The sequence below is a fragment of the Heterodontus francisci genome, chromosome 6 (genome assembly GCF_036365525.1).
Source record: "Heterodontus francisci isolate sHetFra1 chromosome 6, sHetFra1.hap1, whole genome shotgun sequence".
NCBI lineage: Eukaryota > Metazoa > Chordata > Chondrichthyes > Heterodontiformes > Heterodontidae > Heterodontus > Heterodontus francisci.
The window spans coordinates 121785260-121812481 of NC_090376.1; the positions used below are offsets into that span (position 1 = coordinate 121785260).

Here is a 27222-nt window from a genome sequence, read left to right on the forward strand (position 1 = left end):
TGAGGGACTTCAGTTATGTGGAGAGACTGGAGAAGCTGGGATTGTTCTTAGAAAAGCTGAAGAAGAAATTTGATAAAGATGTTCAAAATCAAAACCAGAGGGCTGTGGGGAAAGAGCAGAAGAGCAGGGAAGTGAGACTAATTGGATAGCTTTTTCAAAGAGATGCGATAGTCTGAAAGATCATCTTCTGGATAGTATCATTCTATGATTCGATAAGGAAGGATTTGCATTTGCATAGTGCCGTTCATGACTTCAAGGTGTCCCAAAGTGCATTGCAGCCTACAAAGCACTTTTGAAGTGCCGTCACTGCGTCAGCCAACTTGCAAAAACAGTTCCACCCAGTCTCCCCTTCTGCTGAGGTTGCCAACTTTCCCTGTATTACTGCAGGAATACAAATGGAGACAAGATGTGCGAGGCAAGTTTTTTTTTTACACAGAGGGTGGAATGTGCCTGGAACTTGCTGCCAGGGGAGGTGGTGGAAGCAGATACGATAGCGACGTTTAAGAGACATCTTGACAAATATATGAATAGGAAGGGAATAGAGGGATATGGGCCCCGGAAGTGCAGAAGGTGTTAGTTTAGGCAGGCATCAAGTTCGGCGCAGGCTTGGAGGGCCGAATGGCCTGTTCCTGTGCTGTACTGTTCTTTGTGACAATTCCTCATAATGAATGAGTGCTGCTTAAGTTGATCACTTGGGAGTGCCCAACCCCGGAGGACATTTCACTTGTTTGTTGCAGTGACAGGAGATATGGGAATTGTGGGAAGAAAATGGATATCCAGAAAAACAAAATTTATTGGGTATACAAAAAGTCACTTTTCAAAAAAATTGAGAGGGGGAATGGATGAGCTATGTAAAACAAAGGTTTGCATCATGTCCTTGTGTCATTGTACCAGTTAGAATGAACTGAAAAAAGGAAATACCAATAGAATTACTTATGGTTTTGCAAAGTTTTCCCAAATCGGGTATCAAATGTACTGCCATACTGACCAAAACTAGGGGTCCATAAATATGATGGTCACTAATAAATCCAAAAGGGAATTCAGGAGGAACTACTTTTCCCAGAAAGTGATGAACGTTTGGAACCTGCTACCACATAACGTAGTTGAGGTGAATATCAGATACATTTAAAGGGAAGCTGGATAAACACGAGGGAAGAAAATATTAGATTGGAATTCAGGAGAAACCTCTATACCCAGAGTGTGGTGAGAATGTGGAACTCATTACCACAGGTAATGATTGAGGTGAATAGTACAGATACATTTAAGGGGAAGCTAGATAAACAGAAGGGAGAAAGAAATAGAAGGTTATGCTGATAGGGTGAGGTAAAGAGGGGTGGGAGGAGGTACATGTGGAGCATGAACACCTCACTAGACGTGTTGGGTCAAACGACATGTTTCTGTGCTGTAACTTCTAAGTAATTGTTCGAAAGGGAGCACAGTTTACTCAAATTTGTCCAGTGCGCCTTCTTTCCCCTCCCACTTTGGCAAACTCAAGAAATACTTGTAAAATAGGTAAGCATACAAAATATTTAATGAATTCACTTTCCGTGGTGTTCATTAATGCAGTTTTGTGAACATGTTCATTACATTACCAGTGTAAAGGGAACTACACCAGAGCGAGACACTAATAGAACTGATGCAAATATGGACACATCAAACTTGTTAAACTGCGGGGAGCTGAATTGCAAAGGGCTTGACATGAATCAGTCTTAAAACTGGATTAATTAACAAAAAAAGCAAAGCAACCAATTTAACATTCAGCAAAAATTAGCAGTTAAATCAAAACTGACATGAAAGAAAGTCTATTAAGTGCATGGAAATATTGCATACAACAAAAATATTTGAAATTAAATTGTGTCATCAGATCAGGAATTAATGAACCTCTGATGCAAAGAATTAGGATGTTGGAAAATGCTTGGCAGAAATGCTAGCTAAGCATTACACCAGAACACAAAATAAAACAGAAACTAAAGGTGCTAACACAGCTGGCACATTCAGGAATTGTGTGCAAATTAGAATGCATGGAATTTTTGTACCTTTTTCTTTTGCAGCTGTTCTCCTTATTCTTGGTAATGCCAAGTACATTAAAGTAAGCATTACATAGAATTCACAGCACAGGAACAGGCCATTTGGCCCAACTGGTCTGTTATTATGCTCCACACAAGCCTCTTCCCACCTGACTTCATCTCACCCTAAGCATACCCTTTTATTCCTTTCTCCCTCATGTGTTTATCCAGCTTTCCCTTAGATGCAACTATACTATTCACCTCAACCACTCTATGTGGTAATGAGTTCCACATTCCAACCACTGTGGCTAAAATCTTGACAAAATTTATTTTAGAAAACACAAAAACATACATTAGCTACTTGAATAGGAATGCAACTTCTGTTATTGGCAAGGTGGAAATGGTCCACATAATGGACAGAATGTTAATCAACTGATAATTTGGAGTAAAGTTTAAAACTAATATATTGCACCCCATGCAGAAGGCAGGCTGAAGCTAGTGTTCCAATTATGTGGTTGCGGAATGACTGATCAGACCCAATCTTGGATTATTGTAGGATCACCAACAGTAATGCACATTAGATCCACCATTATTCTTCAAAGTGGCACCATTCTATGCAATTGGGTCAGAGCATAGGAACAGCAGGCCATTCAGCCCCTCAAGCCTGTTCTGCCGTTCAACTAGATCACAGCTGATCTGTGTCTTAATTCCATCTACCCGCTTTGGTTCTGTATCCCTTAATACCCTCACCTGACAAGGGCTGTTTGAGAATTTAACAGTCAATGGCATTTTAATAATGGATGGAATTGAAATAAAGTGATGACATGTTTTGGAACAAACTCTGCCATTTTATGTCAGAGTGAATGATGGAATGTAGGAAACTTCAAAACAACAGTCTGATACAGGAACTGTATTAATACTTGTCATTTTTTTCATTTACATTTTTAAAAACATTAAGTAGATCAGAAAAAATGCAAGAATTAGTTTTTGCAATTTAACAGACATGCAAACAATACCATGAAAAATTTTCATGACCAGCAGCTCGGATTTAATCTTTTGCCATCATAAATCAATAGTTTTCAGGATCACTATTTTAAAAAGTTTTGATTAGCACCACATAGCATATATAAAACAATTATTCAATCTATTGCTTTGTATGATAAACAAACCCAATCAACTTTTTTACCATGTTTTTTAAAAATGAATAAGGCAACAGATAAAAACTTTTTTTTACACAAGGTTTATTGAACAAGAGACTGTATGTTTGCAAACTGAATGATTCAGAGTCAGTGTTAGCCAGGCCTGGAGTCATCCCAACTCATTAAAAAAATAAAGATGCAGCATTCAAAAACCAAATCATCCCATTAAAAAGGTGTCTACCAATTATAAACAAAAACAGCCCAACACATTCTTTCACAATCATATTGAATATTCAAGTTCTTCAAAAATCAAATTAATGTTGTTCTAGCCACAGAAAAAAAAAATTTATATTAAAAGTTTCTAAGCAAATAAAGTAAAAATCTTCAAATAGTCATCACATACAATCAAGAATTACTAAAATAGGCCTTTCCCCGTCAAATACAAACCTCAAATCAACATAGCATAAATTGATTCCTTTTAATTTGGTGGTGTAGCATTAAGCATATGGAACATGAAAGAAACAAGCATGGAAAATGGAGAGCAGTTGCAAAAATATTTTTTCGACTTCTCTTCCTCTTTCCTTCTCTTCTTGTGTCCACGAGCATGTTGCTGTCCCTTACACCTTACATTCCAAATTTATTCCTTTGCCTTTTTAAAAAAAATCATCTTTACAACCTTTTTCAGCATTGCAGGGTAACGCAACAAGATTGAAATGGAAAAAATAGCTTTCCTGTGAAATATGAGTTTGCAAAATACAATTGAGGGAGGATTGAAAGGAGGCAGCTAAAAATGATCCTAGGAAAATATGAAAGGGCAATTTTTTTTTGGTTGAGTGGGGCAACTAACAGCATGGAAAAAGCAAAGCAGGAATAACAATCATTTTTGCATATTGATGAAAAAGAAAAGTGCTGCAATCTATGAAACCAGTCAGGAAATTCTATGTCTTTAAAACATTTTGATAATCCATTCTAGGTTACTGAACACTTTAAAAAAAAAAACTGGACGCATATATATTTTTCATTTTGCTCTGATGTGACTGATCAACCATTCTCATGGTCACACAACTAACTCTGAGGAGACTGCACAGCCAGCATCACCACACCAATAAATATTACTTTGAGAATAATTGCTTTGAAATTATGACCTGAGATGCTAGCATATGAATCGTTAACATGTTGATCTGAAGTGTATTCCTCTGCTGCTGTAATGGGAGGCATTAAAAATGTGTCAACGCCTCAAGGTAACAAGGCAAAAAGGAATGTCACACAAACTCCTTAATTGCTCGCACAACTATTGTGTTGCAACTTCAAGGCCAATTAATAAACAGAGGAGAGTAGAAAAGTGGAAAGATAAGTAACAATGTGTTTTCATTTAGAAACCAGATTTTTGGCTTATTGCACTGAGTTTTCGCTATCTTGAAACACAGGTATTTTGAATATTAACAATCTCCATTTCAGTAGACAGTGTATACCACAATTTACAGAAGCATTATTGTGTCACAAGTACCTTTCTAAGCAACTGTGCAAATAGAATTATAAAATATAAAACAAATCCCAACGCCAAAAAGTAACCGGACAGATATTCTTCCGAACTGAACAGTGTGCAATCATTTCAAGACTATTTATCTCCCAACAAGTTTTAGATAGAAAATATAAACGTGTTGCCAGTATTTTGTACAATTGTTCTTCTGATTCAACCAGACTCTTCAATGTACAGGCTTATCAAATCAACTCGTTAAACACAAGTTTTGTTAAATATACTTACACTTCCCCCCCAACAAAAACAGTTCTTTTAATCCACCTTGACAATGCTGTAGATCTTGGTCACAAACCAAAAACATGCCAAAAACCCTATAGTTCCTGAAAGAAAATATAGAGGTTGTAAAATAAAATCAGTAATATTCACGTGCACAAAAATGCAACAGCACTTAATTTAATTTTGTTAATTTCTTAGCATGACTCACTGGTGAGTCAGCCTAAGAAACACAAATGATATCATTTTTCTGCTCTTCAAAACTACTGATGTTTTACCAGCTCATTTCCTATGATACCTTGCTACCAACCCAGCTGTGAATCAGAGAGATCCATCTTGCAGCTAGTGGCATTCTGCCTGCTGAGGCTGGCCAATGACCTGGAATGCAACAGGAACGCCGGTGCCAATAGCAAGTAAATCACTCACTTAGCAGGGCACCACTAGAAACTACAGTGCTGAACATTTTCCGAATCTGTCTTTTCCTCTTAGCTGAATAAACCGATGTAGAGTGTTTGTGACATGGGTTCGTGCACTGTCAATTATGAGGAACAGTAGAATTACAGATTTATTCTTGTAGCTTTTCATACCCACAAGGCCAGTACTATAGGCAACGTGCTCAGTTCTGAATGGAAAGTGTTCAGTCCCATCTACTGGATGGCCGAAAACATTTCAACAGTACATTAAATCAAGAAATTGCTTGTAATCTGACCCACAAGTCGGATAGGGAACGATTTTTCAGCTACATTTGCAAATGACTTTTGCCTCCTTTAGAGATCATGGATTTCTGGCTGTGGCACTTGTGACTGGAAACACAGCAACGAAGAAGAAAAAGACTTGAATTTATCTAGGAGTGTTCATGACCTCAGGATGTCTCAAAGCACTTTACAGCCAATGAAGTAGTTTTAAAGTGTAGTCACTGTTGTAATGTAGAAAACACGGCAGCCAATTTACACACAGCAAGCTCCCACAAACAGATGCGATAGGGAGGGGGATAAGAAAGCAGGAGCGGCAATTTTGGTCAAAGGAACAATTACAGCTGTTAGGAGGCTTGATATGTTGGAAGGTTCATCAAATGAGACCATATGGATCAAGCTAAGGAACAAAGAAACACCGCCGGGAGTGCACTATAGACCCCCAAACAGTCAGAAGGAGATAGCAGATATGTAGGCAAATCTCTGAGAAGTGCAAGAACAATAGGGCAGTAATAGTAGGGGATTTTAATTACCCCAACATTAACTGGGATAGTTTTAATGTGAAAGTAATTGAGGGAGCAGAATTTTTGAGGTGCATTCAGGAGAACCTTTTTGCCCAGTATGTAGCAAGTCCAAATAGACAGGGTGCAGTTTTAGACTTCGTTTCAGGAAATGAAGGAGTAGCAGTGGGAGAGCATTTTGGTGGTAGTGATCATAATTCAGTCAGTTCTAACATAATTATGGAAAAGGACAAGGACAGAACAGAAGTTAGAGTTCTCGATTGGGAAAAGGCCAATTTTACTAAACTGAGGAGTGATTTAGCGAAAGTGGACTGGAAACAGCTACTTGAAGGTAAATCAGTGTCAGAGCAGTGGGAGGCATTCAGAGGGGAGATTCAAAGGGTTCAGAATAAACATGTTCCCACAAAGAAAAAGGGTGGGACAGCCAAATCTAGAGCTCCATGGAGGTCAAGGAGCTTACGGGGTAAGAAAAGGCAGAAAAGGAAATCTGATGTCCGACACCGAGAACTCAATACGACAGAAAGTCAAGAGGAGCATAGAAAGTGGAGGGGTGAAATCAAAAAGGAAATCAGGAAAGCTAAGAGAGAGCATGAAAAAGTATTGGCAAGCAAATTCAAGGTGAACCCAAAGATGTTTTATCAATACATTAAGAGCAAGAGGAAAACTAAGGAAAAAGTAGGGCCCATAGAAGGCCAAAAAGGTAATCTATGTGTATTGAATTGTGGGGCAGAAATTGTTGGTATTGTTCTTAATGATTACTTTGGGTCTGCTTCACAACGAGGGGGATGACGCAAATATTGCAGTTAAGGAAGAGGTGTGTGTAGTATTGGATGTGCCAAACATAGGAAGAGAGGAAGTATTAGTGGGATTCGCATCTTCGAAAGTTGATAAATCACCAGCACCAGATGAAATGTACCCCAGGTTGTTAAAAGAAGCAAGGGAGGAAATAGCGGAAGGTCCTTTCCAGTCCTCACTGGATACAGGTGTGGTACCAGAGGATTGGAGGACTGCTAAAATTGTACCTCTGTTTAAAAAGGGAGCAAGGGATAGACCGAACAAGTACAGGCCAGTCAGTCTAACTTCAGTAGTGGGAAAATTATTGGAATCAATTCTGAGACACAAGATAAACTGTCACTTAGAAAGGCAGGATTAATCAAGGACAGTCAGCACGGATTTGTTAAGGGAAGATCTTGTCTGACCAACTTGATTGAATTTTATGAAGTAACAAGGAAGATAGATGAGGGTACTGCAGTTGATGTGGTCTACATGGATGTTAGCAAGGCTTTTGACAAGGTCCCACATGACAGACTGATTAAAAAATAAAATCCCATGGGATCCAGGGAAATGCAGCAAGGTGGATACAAAATTGGCTCAGTAGCAGGAAACAAAGGGTAATTGCTAACGGGTGATTTTGCGACTGGATGGCTGCTTCCAGTGGCATTTGCAAGGCTCAGTACTGGGTCCCCTTTTTTTTGCGGTATATATTAACAATATGGATGTAAATGTAGGGGGCATGATCAAGAAGTTTGCAGATGACACAAAGATTGGTCGTGTGGTATATAGCGAGGAGGATAGCTGTCGACTGCAGAAAGATATTGATGGTCTGGTCAGATGGACAGAAAAGTGGCAAATGGAATTCAATTTGGAGAAGTGTGAGGTGATGCATTTGGGGAGGTCAAACAAGGCAAAGAAATACATGATTAATGGGAAAACACTGAAGTGTAGAGGAAGTGAGGGACTTTGGAGTGAATGTCCACAGATCCCTGAAGGTAGGACAGGTCGATAAGATGCATAAGGCGGCATATGGAATCCTTTCCTTCATTAGCTGAGGTATAGAATACAAGAGCAGGGAGGTTATGCTGGAACAGTATAACTCATTGGTTCAGTCACAACTTGAGTACTGTGTGCAGCTCTGGTCACCTCATTACAAAAAGGATGTAATTGCACTAGAGAGGGTACAGAGGAGATTTTGTTCTCCTTGGAACAGAGATCTGATTGAAATGTACAAAATTTTGGGGGGCCTGGATAGAATGGAGGATAAGGGCCTATTTACCTTAGCAGAGAGGTCAGTGATTAGGGGCATAGATTTAATGTGATTGGTAGAAAGATTAGAGGGGAGATGAGGAAAAAGTTTTTCACTCAGAGGTTGGCGGAGGTCTGGAATTCACCTCCTGAAAGGGTAGTGGAGGCAGAAACCCTCAACTCATTTAAAAGTGCCGTAATCTGCAGGGCTATGGACCAAATGCCGGAAGGTGGGATTAGAGTTGGTGGATCATTCTTCGGCTGGCATGGACGCAATGGGCCAAGTGGCCTTTTTCTGTGCCATAAACTTTCTATGATTCTAACAGCAACGTGACAATGACCAGATAATCTTTTTGATAAATATTGGCCAGAACACTGGGGATAACTTCCCTGCTCTTCTTTGAAATATTGCCGTGGGATCTTTTATGTCCACCTAAGGCGGCAAACCGGGCAACAGTTTAAATGTCTCATTTGAAAGACAGCACCTCCAGCAGTGAAGTACTCCCTCAGTACTGTACTGGATTTTCAACCTAGATTTTGTGCTCAAGTCACGACTTCCAACTCAGAGGTAAGAAGGCTACCAAATGACCCACAGTTGACATTGCCCTGCTTCGAGTTAACAGAGAGCGCCTCTGAATAGGTGAGGTGTAGGGAGGCTTCTGTAAAGAGAGCCACAGAACTCTTGAACACAAAAAAAAATGGAGTTCCCTCAAAGGGAAACTAACTAAACTTATTTATGTACCCAAATTCCAACACCCCAAGGATATTCAATGGAGTGGCAAGTGCGCACTAGGCCAGTTCTGCTTCTTAGAAATCCAACTGGTGTTAACATTACTGCCTTTCTCTCTCATATTAAAGCACTGTAATTATTTTTCTCACGACTGTTGCATTCAGACAATTACATTGCAATTACAGCTGGCTGTAGGGAAGTAAAGCACCTTTCCTCCCATATAGCTGCCAACAGCAAATTTCAATATTTCAATCATATTTGTTTGGAGACAAGAGCCAAATAAATAAAAAGTGTCAGCTGTGGGTGACACTCACCTCCAAGTCAGAAGGCTGTGCGTCAAGACCCACTCCAGAGACCTGAGCACACAATCCAGCATGACGCTTCCAGTATAGTACTGAGCGACTGCTGCACTATCAGAGGTGCCATCTTTCAGATGAGAGGTTAAACCAAGGCCATGCCTGCCCTCTCAAATGGATGTAAAAGATCCCATGGCACTATTTCGAAGAGCAGCACAGGTCTCCTGGGTCAATATTTACCCCTCAACCAACATCACGAAGACAGATTATCTGGTCATTATCACACTGCTGTTTGTAGGACCTTGCTGTGTACAAGTTGGCTGCCACATTTCCTACATGATAACCAATGAAGTACTTTCGAAGTGTTATGCAAAGCACTTAGGAAACATCTTTAGGTTGTGAAAGGCACTACACCACTGAAAAACTTTCTATTTTCTTTCATAAATATTCATGAGCCCCATAACTCATTTATAAATTGGAAAATGGGACCAAAATGGCCTAACCAAATAAATTCTTCATCCAAGAGCTTGTAATAATCTTAATAAAATAATGTAAACGAAATTATGCCTAGATTTATAGACAGAATACTGAATGCAGGACAGTTAGTTTAAAAAAAAAAGAGATCGAATTGAAGGATCTGGGACAATGCCAAATTGACAGTGTGAAGTTTTAGTGCTTTATTGACTGAACCTTAAAACTTCAGTCAGACATTTTAAAAAGGGGGTATTTCCTTTAATTTAAAACCACAATTTTTATATGCCAGGATATAATTGTAATTTAGGACCTCAGAAACCATGTTATTCTGATGATAACATTCCTGTGTTTCATTATTTGCCGTAGAAGACTATTAAAATGGTTACAAGAGATTCAAATCTTGCTTGTGAAATACACAATCAGTGCCTGTGAAATTTTTTTTTTTATTCGTTCATGGGATGTGGGCATCGCTGGCTAGGACAGCATTTACTGCCCATCCCTAATTACCCTCGAGAAGGTGGTGGTGAGCCGCCTTCTTGAACCGCTGAAGGATCCAATGCTTCCAAGGAGAGGAGGGGAAACGCTAATACAAGACTAACATTCAATAGAGGGAAATACCAGTCTGCATGGAATTGTTCTTAATAGCTTACCTGTGAAAAGGAAGAAGATCAATGTCATTATCATTGTATATCCAAAGTACAAAATGATGCTGGCAGTGCCAGTTATCTGGAGTTTGGAATAGAAATAATGGACTGCGTAGATTAAAAAATATACTGCTGTAAACCCACTAGTTAGGAACGATCGCCATTGCCAGTGGTAGTCCTGAAACGATAAGGAATAAAATCATCTTTTAAAAAAAGATATTTGAGGGTGTAGTAGGATCACATGCTTCACTCACAGTCCTGCAATAATGGGATCAAATTTGATTCTTGATTGGTCAACAAACTCAGCAATCAAACAGGAGATAACCATCATTTACCAGGCAGCGTTGAGATTATGAAAAGTGGACGAAGAACTCACTTCCCAGGAAACAGTCCCTTTAAAGTACTGCACTGCTGAGTGATCATAAACCTAAGGTATAACTTTAACACTGTCCAATGTGTATTACAGAACTCAGAATGTTACTTTGACTTAAGTTTTACCTTTACACATATTACATAGAATGCACAGTACAGTTTAGGCCGTCTGGCTCAATAGGTCCATGCTGGTGCTTATGCTCCACACGAGGTTCCTCTTCAATCAGCATAACATTTTATTCCTTTCTCCCTCATGGGTTGCCGATTTGTTTTACACCTGATTGCAGTTTTGCGAAAGTTATCTGGAGTGCATCTTGTTGAAATGAGTGGTGCATGCTACTCTTAACTCTGCAATTATAGTTCCTCCAGGTAGGATAAATGTTTAGCAAGATGCTGGATAGGTAGGTTGGAGAATTAAAAGGGTCCTTTAGTCTCATGGTTTCATTATCCCTTCATCTATACCTTAAAAGATTCATGAGATTATCTCAATTCCACACGAGCTTCAATAAAACAATTGTGCATTATTTTGCATATTATTTGCACACAACTGTAGCAATTAAATGTGACCTTGATAGTTCGTAGATTTTTTAAAAAATGGACAAATGTTCCTGAATGGCATTGGACATCAACTTTTCATCACTTCATCACCTTTATAAATTTACATTTAAAGTTGTTTCCAGTTCCGAAGAAAGTCTTTTGTAACAAAACTATCAATTTTCAAAATATTTTCTAATTATAAGCACGCACGATTTGTATCATTTGCAGCCAAATTACAGGAACATACTAAACCATCTCTTCAATTTTCTTCAAATTTAAACAATCTAATTTTATTTGGTTCCAATGATTGCTGGTATACTTCAAATGAACAGATCTAATGCAATAACAATGCAATTAAAAAGCCACATTGACTGCTGGAGTTCACTACTGTTGCTGAATTACCAGTATATAGTTAGTACAAATTAACTTTTTGCCTTCTCCTTCAAATTCTTGCAACTGTTTACTTAACATTTAATTAATCTACAACATATGCTACTGCACTAGAATGAAATCAGGGATTAAACAGTGCAGCTTGCTTTATAACTAAATTTCACATTAAAATTTCAATTCAAAGGGGTGTGCGCATGTATGTACTTACATATTACATATACAGTAACTCTCATGCATAGATCAAATCAGTACAAAGCTGGTCTCAGATGTGAGCACGGAGCTTACTGAAGGAGTATCTTTTAAAAATTGATTTCTTGTTGGGTTTAAAGTGTGACCTTGTAGCAATCGGCAAGAAATACACATCCTTTTGATGCATGCAGAGTTCAAATCAGAGTTAGGCTGTCTGTAGAATTAACTTGCACTGATGTACTTTGCACCAGATTGTTCATGAAGAAATTTACAAATTGCATGCAATATGCTATTTCTGCATACTTCTACATTTCATCATAAAAAAGGACTATCAAAACAAAAATGTTTCACAAAACCTAAGTAACTACTATAAATTACTCTATGAACGTACCTCAGCACAAAGGTGGAAATAGCAGAGAAGAACAGTTGCCTCAGAGCAGGTGAAGATGAGAATAATGAATACCAGAAACAGGAAACCAAACATGTAATACATCTGGTGAGACCTGCAATGATATTTAAATTAGCTACAGATGCAGAAGATACAACTCCATCAGAAATCAAATTCCCATTAACTGGGCAACACGAATAATTTAAGCTGTTGTGCAGTTTGAGGAAAAGGCATATTTATTCTCTGATTAATATGGTAAAATACAAAAAAATCTGAACTGCCCCTTTCACATATAGGATGCCAAAGCCACTTTGTATTTTGACAGATACATCTATTGCAAGAATAAGTCTGTGAATAGGATTATATTGCTGACTTTTCTTTCTACAATAGGACTCACCATATACTATTGAGAATGAAGAAAAGCTGAATGAAGATGCATCCAAATGGCAGTATTCCACCCATAATGATTCCAGGCACACACTTTGTATAGAAAGACTGTTCAGGGATCTGACGTGGGATCTGATTAATGCGAACGGGATGTTCCATTGCCTGTAAGAGGAACTGCAATATTCAGTGCTACCGAACAGTTATTGATTCATACAAGCAGGTCTGAAATTGAGTCAGTCTCCACTGATGTTTTAAGAAAAGCAACAAAGTGCAATAGTTAATGTCATAGTGTCATGACACAAGACGGACTTGCCTGACACCCGACCTGACCAATCTGTTATCGCCACATCCTGAAAGTTATTTTTCAATAAATTGATGTAAATGTGGAGTGGTGGATGTAACATGTTACACAAGACCCTGGAAAGCCACTGATTAGTCTAAGACATTGCTCACTGCAGTAATTATCACAGATAACTGATTTAAAAAGAGATACTCATCGAGTGGAAGCCTGGATGATCCAGAAATTCAGATCCTGTGTGGGATTATATTAACCATTTGGTAAATTGGTTGAGTAATTTTTCTATCTTCTCACCACTACTGCTCTCCACCCATCTCAGGGTGTACAAGTTATGGTAAATAAAACTTGAATGTATCTAACCTCACCCCTTATCATTCCATTCAAGGCAACCTATCTTGACATGCTGAAGTCATTTGGATCAACATTAATGTGCGAACCAATCTCATTACGCTTCCGAGAGTCAACATTCTAAAAACAAATGCAACAAAGCTTCTCTTTCAGGTGCTGCTAGTACACCCTCTAGGAGTTAAACATCCCCAAATCTTTCAGACCAGGTTATTACAAATATAGCTGTCAAAATGGTGCTCTTGGCTTCTAATTACCAGGAGACAGCCTTAAAATTAAAGAGTTAGGCCATTCAGGGTTGAGATCAAGAAGCAGTTCTTCACACAAAGGATAGTGGAAATCTGGAACTCCCTCCCCCAAAAACTTGAGTTTTTTTTTGGGAGGAGTATTATCGTCAACTGAAAATTTTAAAACTAAGATTGTTAAGATGTTTTGTTAGACAAGGACATTAAGGGTTAAGGAAACAAGGCAAGTTACAAATAAATCATCCATTTGGATGGCAGAATGGCTCAAAGGGCTGAATGGCTTTCGTCAGTTGATACTGAGAACCACGGATGCAGCCCTTAAGAGAATGCAGTACAATAAGCCCTCACTGCTCACAGCTCCAGGCCATTTGGATTAAACTCTAATTTTCGCACATAATCTAGCGATTTCCTCTACCCAGCATACAAATACTCAATGATCAGTGATAAGTATTGTTAATGATCAGTACGGTTAACAAGACCCTTCACAGGACGAAAACAACTTTTCCTGTGTGATATCTCAAAAAAGAAAATCCCTCAATGGTATGGGAAATGGATTCCAGAACAGTTAAGAAAAAATCTGACCAGTGTCACAACCGATCAAGTTACTTGCATCCACCTCATCTGCTGACAAACATGTAGAAAATAAATCCCGACACCCCGCAAAAACCTTTCACAAAACACTGTCCTGGAAGCCTCTTGAAAACACAAGCAGGCTTGCTTTTATATGGGGCCTTGCACAACCTCAGGACATTCCAAAGCATTTTGCAGCCAATGAAGTTCCTTTGTACTCACTGTTGGTATCTAGGAAACGCAGCAGCTAATGTGCCGACAGCAAGATCCCACAAATGGCAATGTGATAATGACCAGAGAATCTGTTTAGTTGAGGAATAAATATTGGTCAGGGCACTGGGGTAACTTGCCTGCTCTTCTTTGAAATAGTACCAAGGGATGTTTTACGTCCTCCTGAGAAGGCATACGGGGACCTCAGTTTAATGTCTCACCCGAAAAACAATGCAGCACTCCGTTAGTACTGTATTGCGAGTAGCAGCCTAGGCTTTTGTGCTGAAATCTCTGAAGTGGGACTATAACCCATGATACTCTGGTTCACAGGTGCGAGTCCGAAACACTAAGTCATGGTTTCCATAGTAGTATCTACTGCACAGTCTTCCTGCCCATATGCAAAGCATCCACCAACACCACCCACACAAAACCATGGACAGGAATCTGGCAATGAAAAGAAAAAATTGGCGAAATAAAAAAGGAAATTTCGGGGGGAGAAGGGGAACAATATACCACCTTTCAGTAGGCCAAGAACTGCATCAATTTAACACAACTTTGATTTTGCAACCAGTTTGTGTTTTACTAGAGGAACTCTGGAGTACAGGGAAAACTCTTTTGAGTTTATTGGACATGCCTCATAATTGATCGCAAAGGACCCATTTCAATTCATAGAAGGAAATAAATAGATCCAAAAGTGGAACTCATGCAGAATTAGGTAAACTACTAAGATTTTTTACACAGCTTGTAGCTCCTTCTCCTGCAGTGAAAACAAGCTCAAAGTCCAATCTGCAGGACATGGACACAACTGCATGAAGAAAATAACACACATATACAACTTGTACAGAAAATATTACATTAATATAAGTATTTGCACCTTGTCAAATTTTGTTTGATAATGCTCCTGTGAAGCGCATTTGGACGTTTTACTATGTTAAAGGCACTAAATAAATGCAAGTTGCTGTTACACAACTTTAGCACAGTGGCTTACAGTACACTTGTGAGCTAGAGATACACAGATTGGTGAGCCAAGTAATCAACTACAGATTTAATAACTTCAAAATTGGTTAAGTGAATATTGATTGGTATGACAGTATTAATTAGTTCAGCTATTGAGTGAAGAATCTTCCCCAAAAAAAGATAAACTAACAAAGAAACTTACATGTTCCTTAAAGCCAAAATAGGCACCAATAAATGTCAGAGGCACTGAAATGCCGAACCACAATGCCAGGACAGCAACTAGCGTTCCAAAAGGAATAGCCGCTGAAGATCCTTCTCCCCACAGAATCAGGTTCATGAGAAAGAAAACAGCAAAAACAATCCTGGGGGTAAAAACACATACACATGTCATCAAATAGCAATTTTGGTTGACAGATACTGCAAGCAGAAAATCCAGGTGTTTGTATGTTCAAAGAATGTTTAGATATAAAGACATTTGTTAGGCATTCATCACTGCACCCTCCCTCCCCCCACTCTACCTTGGGCATATTACATTTAAAGTTCTGAATAAATACTTATGAATTTTGAAGTAATTGACTTACCCTGGGCACAGAAAAGAAGTCAATAATACATTTGTTTTCCATTTCTCCCCACCAAATGCTATTAAGAGACAAAAAATAGGCATAATTGTTTTATAACTATGCTAGCAATACAGAAATTTTCCTTCATAGGATCTTGTACAAGCGCGAGTAAAATACTGCATTGGAAATATTTAGCTCCCTGTGGTAGGTACACAAATGAAAAACAATTAATGGTAGAATACATCTGTTACTACTTATCTCAGCACCACTTTTCAATCCTAGTTTGATAAAGTGTGGCTTAAGACTGGAGAATCTATATACAACCAAAACCATGGTCATATACTTGGGTTTAAAGACATTTTATTACAAAGTATTACAAGGAGGTGGGCAGTGAACAGAATTACTGGAATAAGATAATAGGCTGAATATGCTGTATGGTTCTCTGTGGTGGCACAGCTCATGGATCCATTAACATGTTACAGCACGTGACGATACGTGGCTTTGTGGCCACAGTCCTGGACATGTTTAGTTTCTGATCTCAACTGTGTTGCCTCAAACAGGTACCAAGCAGACACCAACCCACGGAAAGGAAGAGAAAGGGTAGAGTGGGAGGGTGCAGGGAAAATGTTGCTTCTGCGTACCTCCAAACACCAGCACTGGCAACGGCCTGGGAACAGGTAATTTGTGCTCTTAGTATGAAAGCAATCAAAAAGGGAAAAAAACATATATTTAATCTCAATTAAAAAAAGCAAATGAATAAGAACTTCAATAATTATATTCCACTGCATATTTTCCAACTTTCACTTAAAAAAGCAGGTTATAGAGACTTAATTAGATCTTAAAAGGCTATTCCAAAAATAATTAAGCTGTTCAGTTGCCAAAGGGTGATGATAATTGAAACTAATGAATAGAAATCCTGTCAGTTTAAATTTCTCTTACTTACATTTGTAAAATCTGGCAGCTACATAGCCTGCTGGGGTCCCAAGCAGCACCCACAAGACAACAGCACAAGTCATTAAAGACCCTCGGTTTGCAGGTGACAAAAATCCCAAGCACGCAAAAACTAAAGAATTAAACAACAAAAATAAGAAAGAATATCCGATAAAGTGTACACACACACACTGTAATGGGAATAAAATATACCTAGAAATATATAACTACCTCCATTTTGGTTAATGGAATCAGAAAAAAAACCCCCATAAAAATAAGCACAGTTCATGGTGACCGACATAGTGAATTTGATTTCAGACATTGCAAGATGAACTCATTGTACTCTAGAATGAAAAGCTATCGATATGAAACTCACATTTTACATTGTAATCTTTTCAACTTTCAGTTCTCTGATTTGCTCCATTTGCAATTATCTAGAAATATTGATTGGCTACTTTAAGTTTAAAAAATATACGATTGTTTACTTACATAGAGTAACTAACAGCATGATAAAGATTTGAGCACCAGAACCCAGGAAAACAGATAACATCATTCCCTTTCGAGGAGGTCTAAAGACATCACCATGTACCAATTTCCATCCAAATTCCTCCTGGGCTTCTTCCTGGAAGAAATTAAAGAAGATCTTAGAGTACATTATTCTTTATACAACATAACCAATTAGTTAAAATAATTTCAGATAAAATATACCCAGTCAGATAACACCTATTTAAGCTTCAAAGCACAAGATCAATGCTACTTTACAGCGAAGGAAGGAATCAATGTTAACTTATACTGGGTGCTCCAGCTGTAGAAAAGCAGCATCTGGGCCGAGATCCATGACTAAAAAGTTTCTTTTCTTTTCATGGCACCTCTGCACAGTCAGCAGCAGAATAAGGTTAGTTTTCTACAGCTCCAACCGCAAGAACTCAGATCTCATGCTAGGATTATTTAATAGTACAATATTAGTGATCAGAGAGTGAACCAGAGAGCGATAGAAAGAAATAAAGTATTAAATTATGATTGCATAATGCATAAACCTGATTTGTATTCCTTTGCATTTAGAAGGCTGAGGAATAATCCAACAGAACTGCTTAAAAATGATAGAGATTCAACAGGGAGATGCAGCAAAACAAAGTCCACTGGTGGGGAAACCAGAACACTGGGGAATAATCTTTAATTTAGAACCATGCCATTTAGGAGTGAAATTAGGAAGCACCTTTCACACAAAGAGTAGTGGAAGTCTGCAACTCTCTACCCTGAAGGACTGTAGATTTAAATTTTATTTATTCATTTGCGGATGTCTCCAGCAAAGTCAGTATTTATTGCCCATCCCTATCTGCTCTTGAGGTGGTGGTGAACTGCCTTCTTGAACCACTGCAATTCCTGTGAAGCTGTTCCCACAGTGCCATTAAGGAGGAAGTTTCAGGATTGTGAGCCAGTGACGATGAAAGAACCATGATACATGGTTGGGATGGTGTGTGACATGGAGGGGAACTTGCAGGTAGTAGTACTCCCATGGCAGAGGTCACGGGTTTGGAAGGTTGTGTCAAAGAAACCTTGGTGAGCTGTTATAATGCATCTCGTAGATATACACACTGCAGCTAGTGAACATTTGTGGTGGTGGATGGGGAACTGGTTCAATTAAAATTTTTATGACTCAGATTGATTTCTGTTCAGCAAGAGTATCAAGTGGTATGGACCAATGGTGGATAAGTGGAGACGAGATACAAATTAGTCATGATCTAATTGAATGGCATAACAGCCTCAAGGGGCTCAGTGTGCTACTACTGTACCTGTATTACAGTGATCAGGAAGCCAGGAGTCTTTACTCTTCTTTGAATAGTTTCATGAGATTTGAAACAGTGGTATAGATAGTTCGGAGTTTAATTTAGTGGTAACTTTAAAAGTCAGTGCCATTGGATAGCTTTTTGCAATAAATACTAGATCTGCTCCAAAATGCAGCACCTCTGAAATGAATATTCCAAGCAGCTTGAGGCAGGAGGACTTCTTTTGTATATTTCTGGAACTATCAAAAATCGTAAACATAATTTTTCAAATGTTGATTAGATCAATTTGATTTCTTTAAAACTAGATATGACACACTCTTTAAAAACACCATCCAGCAATTGGTGCATTCCCATTTACTTTATGACTTTGACTTCCCTCCCCTATTGGATGCTGCACACATAGGAACAGGAGAACATGGGTGATCTGTGACCTAATTCCATATGCCCACCTTTGCCTCATATCCCTGAATACCTTTGGATAACAAAAATCTATCAATCTCAGTGGTAAAATGAACAAATGATTTAGCATCAATTGCCGTTTGTGGGAGAGTTCCAAACTTCTATCCCACTATGCACGTAGAAGTGTTTTCTTCCTTCATTCCTGAATGATCAAGGTCTGGCTCTAATTTTTAGACGATGTCCCCTAGTCCTAGATTCCCCAACCAGCAGAAATCGACGTTCTCTATCTACCCTATCAATTCCCCTCAATATCTTGAAAACTTTGATTAAATCACCCCAACCTTCAAAATTCTGGGAAAGAACTCTTAGTTTGCATAATCTGTCAAAATCTGGTATCATTCTGGTAAACCTATGCTGCACTCCCTCCCAGGCCAATATATCCTTCCTAAGATGTGGTATTTAGACTGCTCTCAGTACTCCAGCAAGCAATTTCCTTATAGGAACAACAAATGCAGCACTCACAACTGAATCCATTTGATTGTATCTTGCTATGTCCTTATGCAAAGTTCGAAGCAAAATCATAGCAACCATACCAGAAAGGAACAGAACAATGATCAAGGAATTCATAATGCTGCAAAAGAGAAAAAAAACCTTTTGAGTTTTAAGTAAATTATGTAGATTTTATTCTTAACACACCTTTTTACAGAAAGTATTTTAATTAGTTAAAAAAAAAGACTAATTGTCATCAACAACGTCTAGTAAACAAAATGGGACATCACACCACTGTCACACCATAAACCTAAAAGGATTTGCAATTTTTTAATCATTAGAAAATTCATAAAATACAAAGTGGCATGGAACTCAGTTGAAAACTGAATTCCAGACAAAAACAAGATATACAAGAAGAGACAGAAAGCAAAGTTATTGATGCTAAGATCCTACAGTCGCAGGTCAATTGGCTGAAAACCTTTAAGTTACATTAAATTGTATGGATGAAATATTTAAGAGTTCGTTTTGCCACAATTAACTTATTCACTAACTGGCATTTTAAATTCATCAACTGAAAGATCTCCTTAATAAAATGACCTTTATAGAATGCTCTGAAAGACAGACCTTTCAAATACACACAGCTCCAATTTGCCCTTTGAATGAAAAGGCCAACAGCCGAAAAGTATCAGTAGCACACAGTGCAGAGTAACTGCGATCACAGTCTATTTTACTGAGGTCTGAATGTCATGCCAGTTAGGTTTACAAAGAGCTACTCATTCCACCCAATCCAAACCATTCCTTGACAGATTGGGCTGAAATATGGCCTGTTCCCAGGCATGGGCTGTGCTGTGACCAGCTAAAATAGTCTGTCTTTTAATTTCTCTCTCTCCACTTTCCCAGTGAAGATGTAGCCTATCTTTACAGCCTGGCCAAAAACAAGAACAAGCCATTTGTGAAGGGAAGGGGGAGCTGGTGGTGGGGAGAGGAGATGCCTAATCCCACGACTATTGGTACAGTGAGTTTGTCAACTAATTCACAATACCACTGAATTTTGCCAACCAAAATCAGTCTGCATTATGAGAATGTCTGCAGTGCATTGCTAGCTAAATCATTTTGAAGTGTTCATTAAGTCAACAAGAGAAGGAGGGAAAAAAATCCCTCAAAACCAGGGTGCCCAATCCTGAAAACTATTCACCAATCCTTGCGTGAAAATGTGCATTGGTAGACATCAAGTAAAAGCACTGGGCCTGGTCTTTTTGTAAAAATAACAGCATGTTACCAATGCACACTTAATAATAAGGAAATTGACTAGCAAGTTCAAGGAACGAAAAGATATGGAATAAGTTGCGAATCTCTAGAACTTGCTGGTCGATTTATGCTACTCCACTGATTAATTCACACAGAGCTTCTCGCCCTCAGCCTCCCTTTTTTAAAAAAAAAGCTTGCTGGATTTGCACATTAATTGCCCATTAAACTCACAATGATAAGTCTGGTAATTAACAAACTAAGCATCTTTTTAACTGTGATAATTGTTACTGCAATGCAAGGCCCTCTCTGGCCCAGAAAGGGAACAATTTAAACCAAGGAGTCTCATTCCTTCAGGCGGTAAAGTGTTCTTATAGATTTTAAGATACCAATTTCTTTGTAAAATTTATTGTTCCTTTTTGTCATTAGTTTAAATTAACAGTTAACTTGAAGCTTGGGTTAAAAATGCACCCACTGTTAGAATCAGGGGAACCTAAATAGAAGAGAGGATTTAGTGAAAAGAAAGAGCAACGGGTGGCAGCAAATGGCCACGGATAGACGTGAACAGTGAGAAGTTCCCGAGGGAGCTGACTGCCCAGGAGCCAGCTTACTTGGCAGAAAAACTGACCTTACCTTGTGAGCTCTAGTTAAGATCTGGATTTGGTTTTTCTCTCAAATCTGGCTTCAAATTCCTGGCTTCACTGTACATCAAGATCATGTTTATGCGCTGGACTACATTGGAAAAAATGTAAGACTCTGCTTCCATCTATAATCTGCTACATTTTTTGTTTTTCTGATCTGTGATCTGTGGAAAAGATCTGGAAAAATCCAGATCTAGATCTTTGAAACTTGGCTTCAAATTTTTGCTCTTGTTATGACTGAGGTGGGAGGAGTGCACGGTCTTTCTCTAGTTCCACTTCTCCATACGTCAAAACATATATTTAAATGTTTATCCAGTTACTGATACTGGCCAATCATATACTCTATTATTTCAATATAAAATCCACCAACCAGGTTTCTTTTATAATAAATGGTTAATTTTGTTTATTAAACAAGACATCCAGTAAAAATGCTAAGCATTAACAGATTGAAATATGAAAGTTCCCTTTTAGATTAGCCACACACACACACACACACACACACAGTTAAGGAAAAAATAAAGAAATTTTCTTCTCTGCAGAGATCGCTTTACAAAAAAAAAGACAAAAAAATACTTTGGCCAAATACTTGTTAATTCTTGAAGGTAAAGGAGAAAAGATATGGAACGATATCAGTTGTCCCTTTATTCTGGCGCCCCCAAAATGCGTAGACGGCTGTTAATGGGATCTTTTTGGAGCAGTTATCTTCAGATGACGCAGAGGATTAGTCTGGTAGGCTTTCCAGGAGAAATGTAGCATCAGGGGTTTCAGCTATGTCACTGGATTTGCAGGGTTACTGAGAGAGGTGGAGAAAGGATGAGCTGGGTGCTTCTCAGCAGGCTACAATCCCAACTGACCCACAGCAATATCCAAAACGAAACCAACTTTTAACCACTATAAATCTCAACACGTCATTTCTCTGTAAACAACTCCCCTAGTCACCAAGGCTCCTGTTGTTTACTTAGCTTAAGACATGTGACATCCAGTAAAGATTTGTTTTTAACCAAAAACTCAAGTCCTTCCAGTGATCTTTTAAAAAAGTCCAGCATCTATAGAATTACTTAAGTCCTCCAAATGAATCAATTTCAACAATTTTTAAATACAAGTCCTCAAAAAATATTTTAAAAATGGATGCATTTTCATAACACTCTGGACGACACTGGTTATAATGCAAGGTCCAACTTTGTTTCTGAATTGCTGCTCTGTTGTGATATTTAAAGTAACTTCTTTCCCCCACCACTGCTGTGATTGTGAAACTTCAATCTCCTGCTGAGCCTGTGACTGGTTATACAGGTTTTTCCGCTTCAGCCTGGCCAGAAAATCACTTGCCTGCGTTGAGTTCACTTCTAAGCGATCTAGTCATCGCAGACTGACCATCTGAGTGCATAGTAGCTGGAGGGCTTTGGGGGTGGAGGTGGGAGCTGCTCCCTTCGCACACCTGGAGGACACGATTACATCTACTTTTGTGCCAATCTTGATCCCTGCTGGTTGGTGCCTTCAAACTTAGCAACATCAAGAGCTAATGGCTAAGGGAAGTAAACTCAATAAAATCTGGATGAGTCCCATTAGACAGTTGGTGTTTCCCTCGAGTTAGCACCTTCTGCAACCAAATAGGTTTCAGATATACAGGCTTTCGTCTTTCCTCTGGACACCAGCCCATTAGGTCGAGGATTTGGGGGGGGGCGCGGGGGGGTTGGCGGTGCAGATGCTAGGTGAGCATGCACCTCCTAAAACCATGCCTAAGCTACACAGCAAAGAAAGGTAACCTTTCGGCTTGGGAGCCAGCAGGTGAGGACTACACATCCTTGAATGGACAGAGACCTACAATCCACAGTGAGTGTACGCATGACAATCCTGATTGACTGTGAGCTACACAAGCTTGGTGTCGACATTGCTGTTCTACAAGAAACCAGATTAGCCACACAGGTTCTATTTGAAAGGCTAATTATACATTCTACTGGCATGGAAAGAGCACTGAAGACCCCTGTGAGCCTGGTGTAGACTTCGCAGTGAGCAACCAGCTGACACAGTCAATTGAGCCACCAGTAGCAACCTCAGAGCGCCAAATCTCCCTGCGGCAATTATCTGATGGAGGCACAATCAATATTAAATGCGTCTATGCACCAACTCTGAACGCCAGTATCTCAGATAAAGGAACATCCCAAATGGCAAGAGGCTATTCATCCTGGGTAACTTCATGGCACATGTTGGAGCAGACAGTGATTCATGGCCAACATGAACATGGGGCGGGCAAGATCAAAGATAATGGATGACAGCTTCATGAGCTTTGGGCTCTGAATGAACTCTGCATCACCAAGCACCTTCTTCCAGGACAGACATTGCCACAAGGTATCATGGAGTTACTCAAGATCTGGTCATTGGCACCAACTATACCTAGTCATCATGAGGAAGCACAATCTGCCCAGTGTTTCTCACACCTGCCCCTACCATAGCGCAGATTGCGACACCAACCACTCTCTTAGCAGCAGCAGAGTGAAGGTGCACCCCTGAAATTTCCACAGTTCCAAACAAGACAACCCACCATGCATCAACATCCCTTACATAAGCTATGATGCCAAATAACAGCACTTTGTACTGTCGCTAGAATACTTGCTCCCACCAAAGCCTTAACAGGAAGCACCGATGCCAGCATCAATGAAGCCTTGGAAGTCATTAAGCTCAATCATCTATGAAGCAGCAGAAGCACCATTTGGTAAAGATGGAACCCACAAAAATGGCTGGTTTGAGACTAACTCAGCTGAGATGATATTTGCCATCGATGCAAAAAACAAAGCCTACATGATGCACAGCATAAATCTAACAGCTAAAACACTGCACGACCTGAAAGTAGCCAAATCTGCCGTGCAAAGGTCAGAGAGATACTGCGCAAACAAACGCTGGATCAGCTTATGGCAAGAAATCCAGACTGTATGTGACAAAGGAAATCTATGAGTTATGTACGAAGGCATCAAGAAGGCGCTTGGCCCTGCCATCACCAAAGTTTCTCCCCTGAAGTCAACAGAAATAAACAAACAGATGCGCAGCTGGGCTGAACACAACTGTGAGCTGTACTCCTGTGAGTCGGACATCTCCCAGTCTGCGCTTGATGCTCTCCTGCAAATTTCTATCATGGATGAGTTCGATGAAGAACCTTCATCAATGAAGCTCGAGAAGGCTACATACCACCTAGCGGACAGAAGGACACCTGGCAAGGACAGAATCCCAGCTGAACTGCTCAAGGACGAAAAGTCCCATCTATTGCCAAACCTTTATGACCTTCTCCTTCTGCTGGAAAGTAGGCTCTGCTCCACAGGAGATGCGTGATGCCAAAATCATCACACTATACAAAAGCAAAAGTGACAAAGGAGACTGTGACAACTACAGGGGCATCTCAATCCTTAGCGTCATGGGGAAGGCCTTTGCTAGGGTCATACTTAAAAGACTCCATTTACTTGCAGACTGAGTGTACCTGCAGGCGCAGTGCAGTTTGAGCCGGCAGATCTACTGTGGATATGATTTTCTCCATAAGCCAGCTACAACGGAAGTGTAGGGAACAGAGTATACCATTTTATTTTTGTAGATCTCACTAAAGCATTCAACACGATCAGCAGAGCAGGGCTCAAGATTTTGGGAAAAATTGGCTGTTCACCAAAGCTCCTCAGTCTCATCCACTCTTTCCATGACAACATGCACTGCACTGTACAGTTTGATTGTTCCACTTCCAACAGTTTTGGAGTAAAGAATGGCATGAAACAGGATTGTGTCTTAGCCCCCACCCTATTTGGCATCTTCTTCTCCAGGCTCCTTCGCCTTCCCTGCATATATGGAAGGAGTCTACTTGCACACTAGGTCAGATGGCAATCTATCAAGCAAAGACAAAAACACATTGCATCCTGATCAGAGAACTCCTCTACACTGATGATGTTGCGCTAGTTGCTTACATGGAAACTCAGCTGCAAAGACTTGTGGACTGTCCCTCCCATGCCTGTAACTTGTTGTCCCTGACTAGAAGTGTCAAGAAAATTGTGGTGATGGGACAAGGTGTCGCATCTCCGTCCCAATCATAATAAATAACACCCCACTGGAAGTGGTTAGCAAATTCTGCCACCTTGGGTCCACGGTGACAGACAATCTGTCCCTTGATGCAGAGCTCAATACATGCAAAGGGAAAGCAGCTACCACCTTTGGCCGACTTGCAAAACTTGCATGGGATAACACCAAGCTGACCCTTAGGACCAAGCTGATGGTTTACAAGGCCTGTGTTCTCAGCCCCTTGCTGTACGGCTGTAAAACAGGGCAGTGAAAAGAAGCTCATTACTTTCCATCTTAAGATGTCTGTGGCGCATTATGGGTATATCCTGGCAGAACAAAATCACAAATGTGGCAGTCGTCTCAAAGTCAGAGCTCCCAAGTGTGTTGACACTAATCAAACAGGCAGCTTCGGGTGGATAGGACACGTCTGCAGGATGGAAGACAGTGGCATACCCAAGGACCTTTTGTATAGTGAGCTAGCTGGGGCCAGACAACCAGTGGTACCCAAAGCTCTGCTTCAAGGATGCTTGCAAGGGTGACATGAAGGCCCTAAATGTCGACTATCGCCCTTGGAAGTCACTAGCTGGTGAAAGAGGGAAATGGCGACACATCCTGTAGAATGGTGTGCACTACCACACTGCCTAATTGCTACAGCAGCTTGGCAACAGGCACCAACGCCAAGAACGACTCACAGCATCACTTCAGTTCCGAAGGGGGGTCACTGACCCGAAATGTTAACTCTGCTTCTCTTTCCACAGATGCTGCCAGACCTGCTGAGTGATTCCAGCATTTCTTGTTTTTGTCACAGCATCACTTGGCAGCTTCATCTGCGGCACTTGTAACAGAACCGGCCTCTCAAGGATTGGCCTTCATAGCCATCAGCGAAGGTGCACCAAGAGAAGTCACCCCACCAAAATGGATTGTTTGCTGCATGACCATAATCTTTTGTAGATGGAAGGATGCCAACCAACCAACGTTTCCTTTTTGTCTTTTTTTTTCCCCTCTCAATCCAATCATTCGTTCCCTGTCTCTATTTCCTGTTCTTTACCTGATTTGACTCTAGTTCACCCAATTTCCATCTCCATAGTACCTCTGCGTCTTTCTCAATCCTCAAATCTCACGGGTTAAGGAAACAGACAGTTGGTCCTGTCATTTACTGAGGTTCCACTTACCCTGTTGCCCTCGCTGCACCATTATCAGCTCACACTTCCAGCAAATTATGGTTCAAAAGAATTTTGAGCTGAAGGGTGAGGGAAAAAGTCTAACTAATGGGGCACGTGCGAGATTCTCCACTCCAGCAAGATCCGGCTCATGAAATAAGGCTATGCTACAAAGTAATTTACAGTTGAATACCTATCCAATCAACACTCACAATCTCAGCTGAAAAGTGAAAAATGTCAAGTGAGCACAACTTGCTGTTGTGGAATTATATCCCATCAAGAATTATTGCATTTAGGGAAAGAGAGGAAAAAAAGGGGAAGGAAATTGACAAAAATTCGCAGTTCCGTAATACCAGTATATCAACCCGGAATTATTGAATAAGACCATCTTAATTGCAAAATCCAAGTCATATTGGTGCATACAATTAAGATGTCTTCTCTTCCTGGCAGAACTGCAGATATGTAGGCACATGTGTGCATTTTTCTGGCAGAGGCGAGAGCACTCAACTGTAATGGTAGTACAACCCCAGCCCACATGCTTTATCCACAGACTCTCTCACAGTCTGCTGCAAAGGATCAGAATCGCACCAATAGACAGCTTCACCGCACACCATGACATGCAATGAACTTTTGAGGTTTTGTGTTATCTTCAGTTATAGCAATGGAACCATAATAATGCTACATGAACAGTTGGTAGTCACCCATTGGTGTGTTTTAATCAAGACAGATAAGCTGCAGCAGATGAATACTAAGTGGCTCTTTACTATGAACTCGATGTTTAATTTCCGATGCATGTTTATGCACAATTTTTATTCTT

At 39.8% G+C, this 27222-nt stretch overlaps 1 protein-coding gene across 2 annotated transcripts in view; it reads right to left on the reverse strand.

Moving 5' to 3' along the window:
• Positions 1 to 1513: 1513 nt before the first annotated feature.
• Positions 1514 to 27222, reverse strand: part of tm9sf2 (transmembrane 9 superfamily member 2) — a 49142-nt gene continuing 23433 nt past the window's right edge. Inside the window, exons 9-18 of one of the 2 annotated variants that reach the window (XM_068034229.1) lie at positions 19364 to 19472; positions 17145 to 17277; positions 16669 to 16788; positions 15747 to 15804; positions 15368 to 15527; positions 12551 to 12702; positions 12157 to 12268; positions 10284 to 10455; positions 4911 to 5005; positions 1514 to 3794 (exon numbers count right to left, since the gene is read on the reverse strand). In XM_068034229.1, the coding sequence (XP_067890330.1) occupies positions 4938 to 5005; positions 10284 to 10455; positions 12157 to 12268; positions 12551 to 12702; positions 15368 to 15527; positions 15747 to 15804; positions 16669 to 16788; positions 17145 to 17277; positions 19364 to 19472 (1084 nt within the window). In that variant the 3' untranslated portion in view covers positions 1514 to 3794; positions 4911 to 4937. Of the gene's footprint in view, positions 5006 to 10283; positions 10456 to 12156; positions 12269 to 12550; positions 12703 to 15367; positions 15528 to 15746; positions 15805 to 16668; positions 16789 to 17144; positions 17278 to 19363; positions 19473 to 27222 lie in introns of both variants that reach the window. The other variant, XM_068034228.1, reaches the window with a different exon arrangement.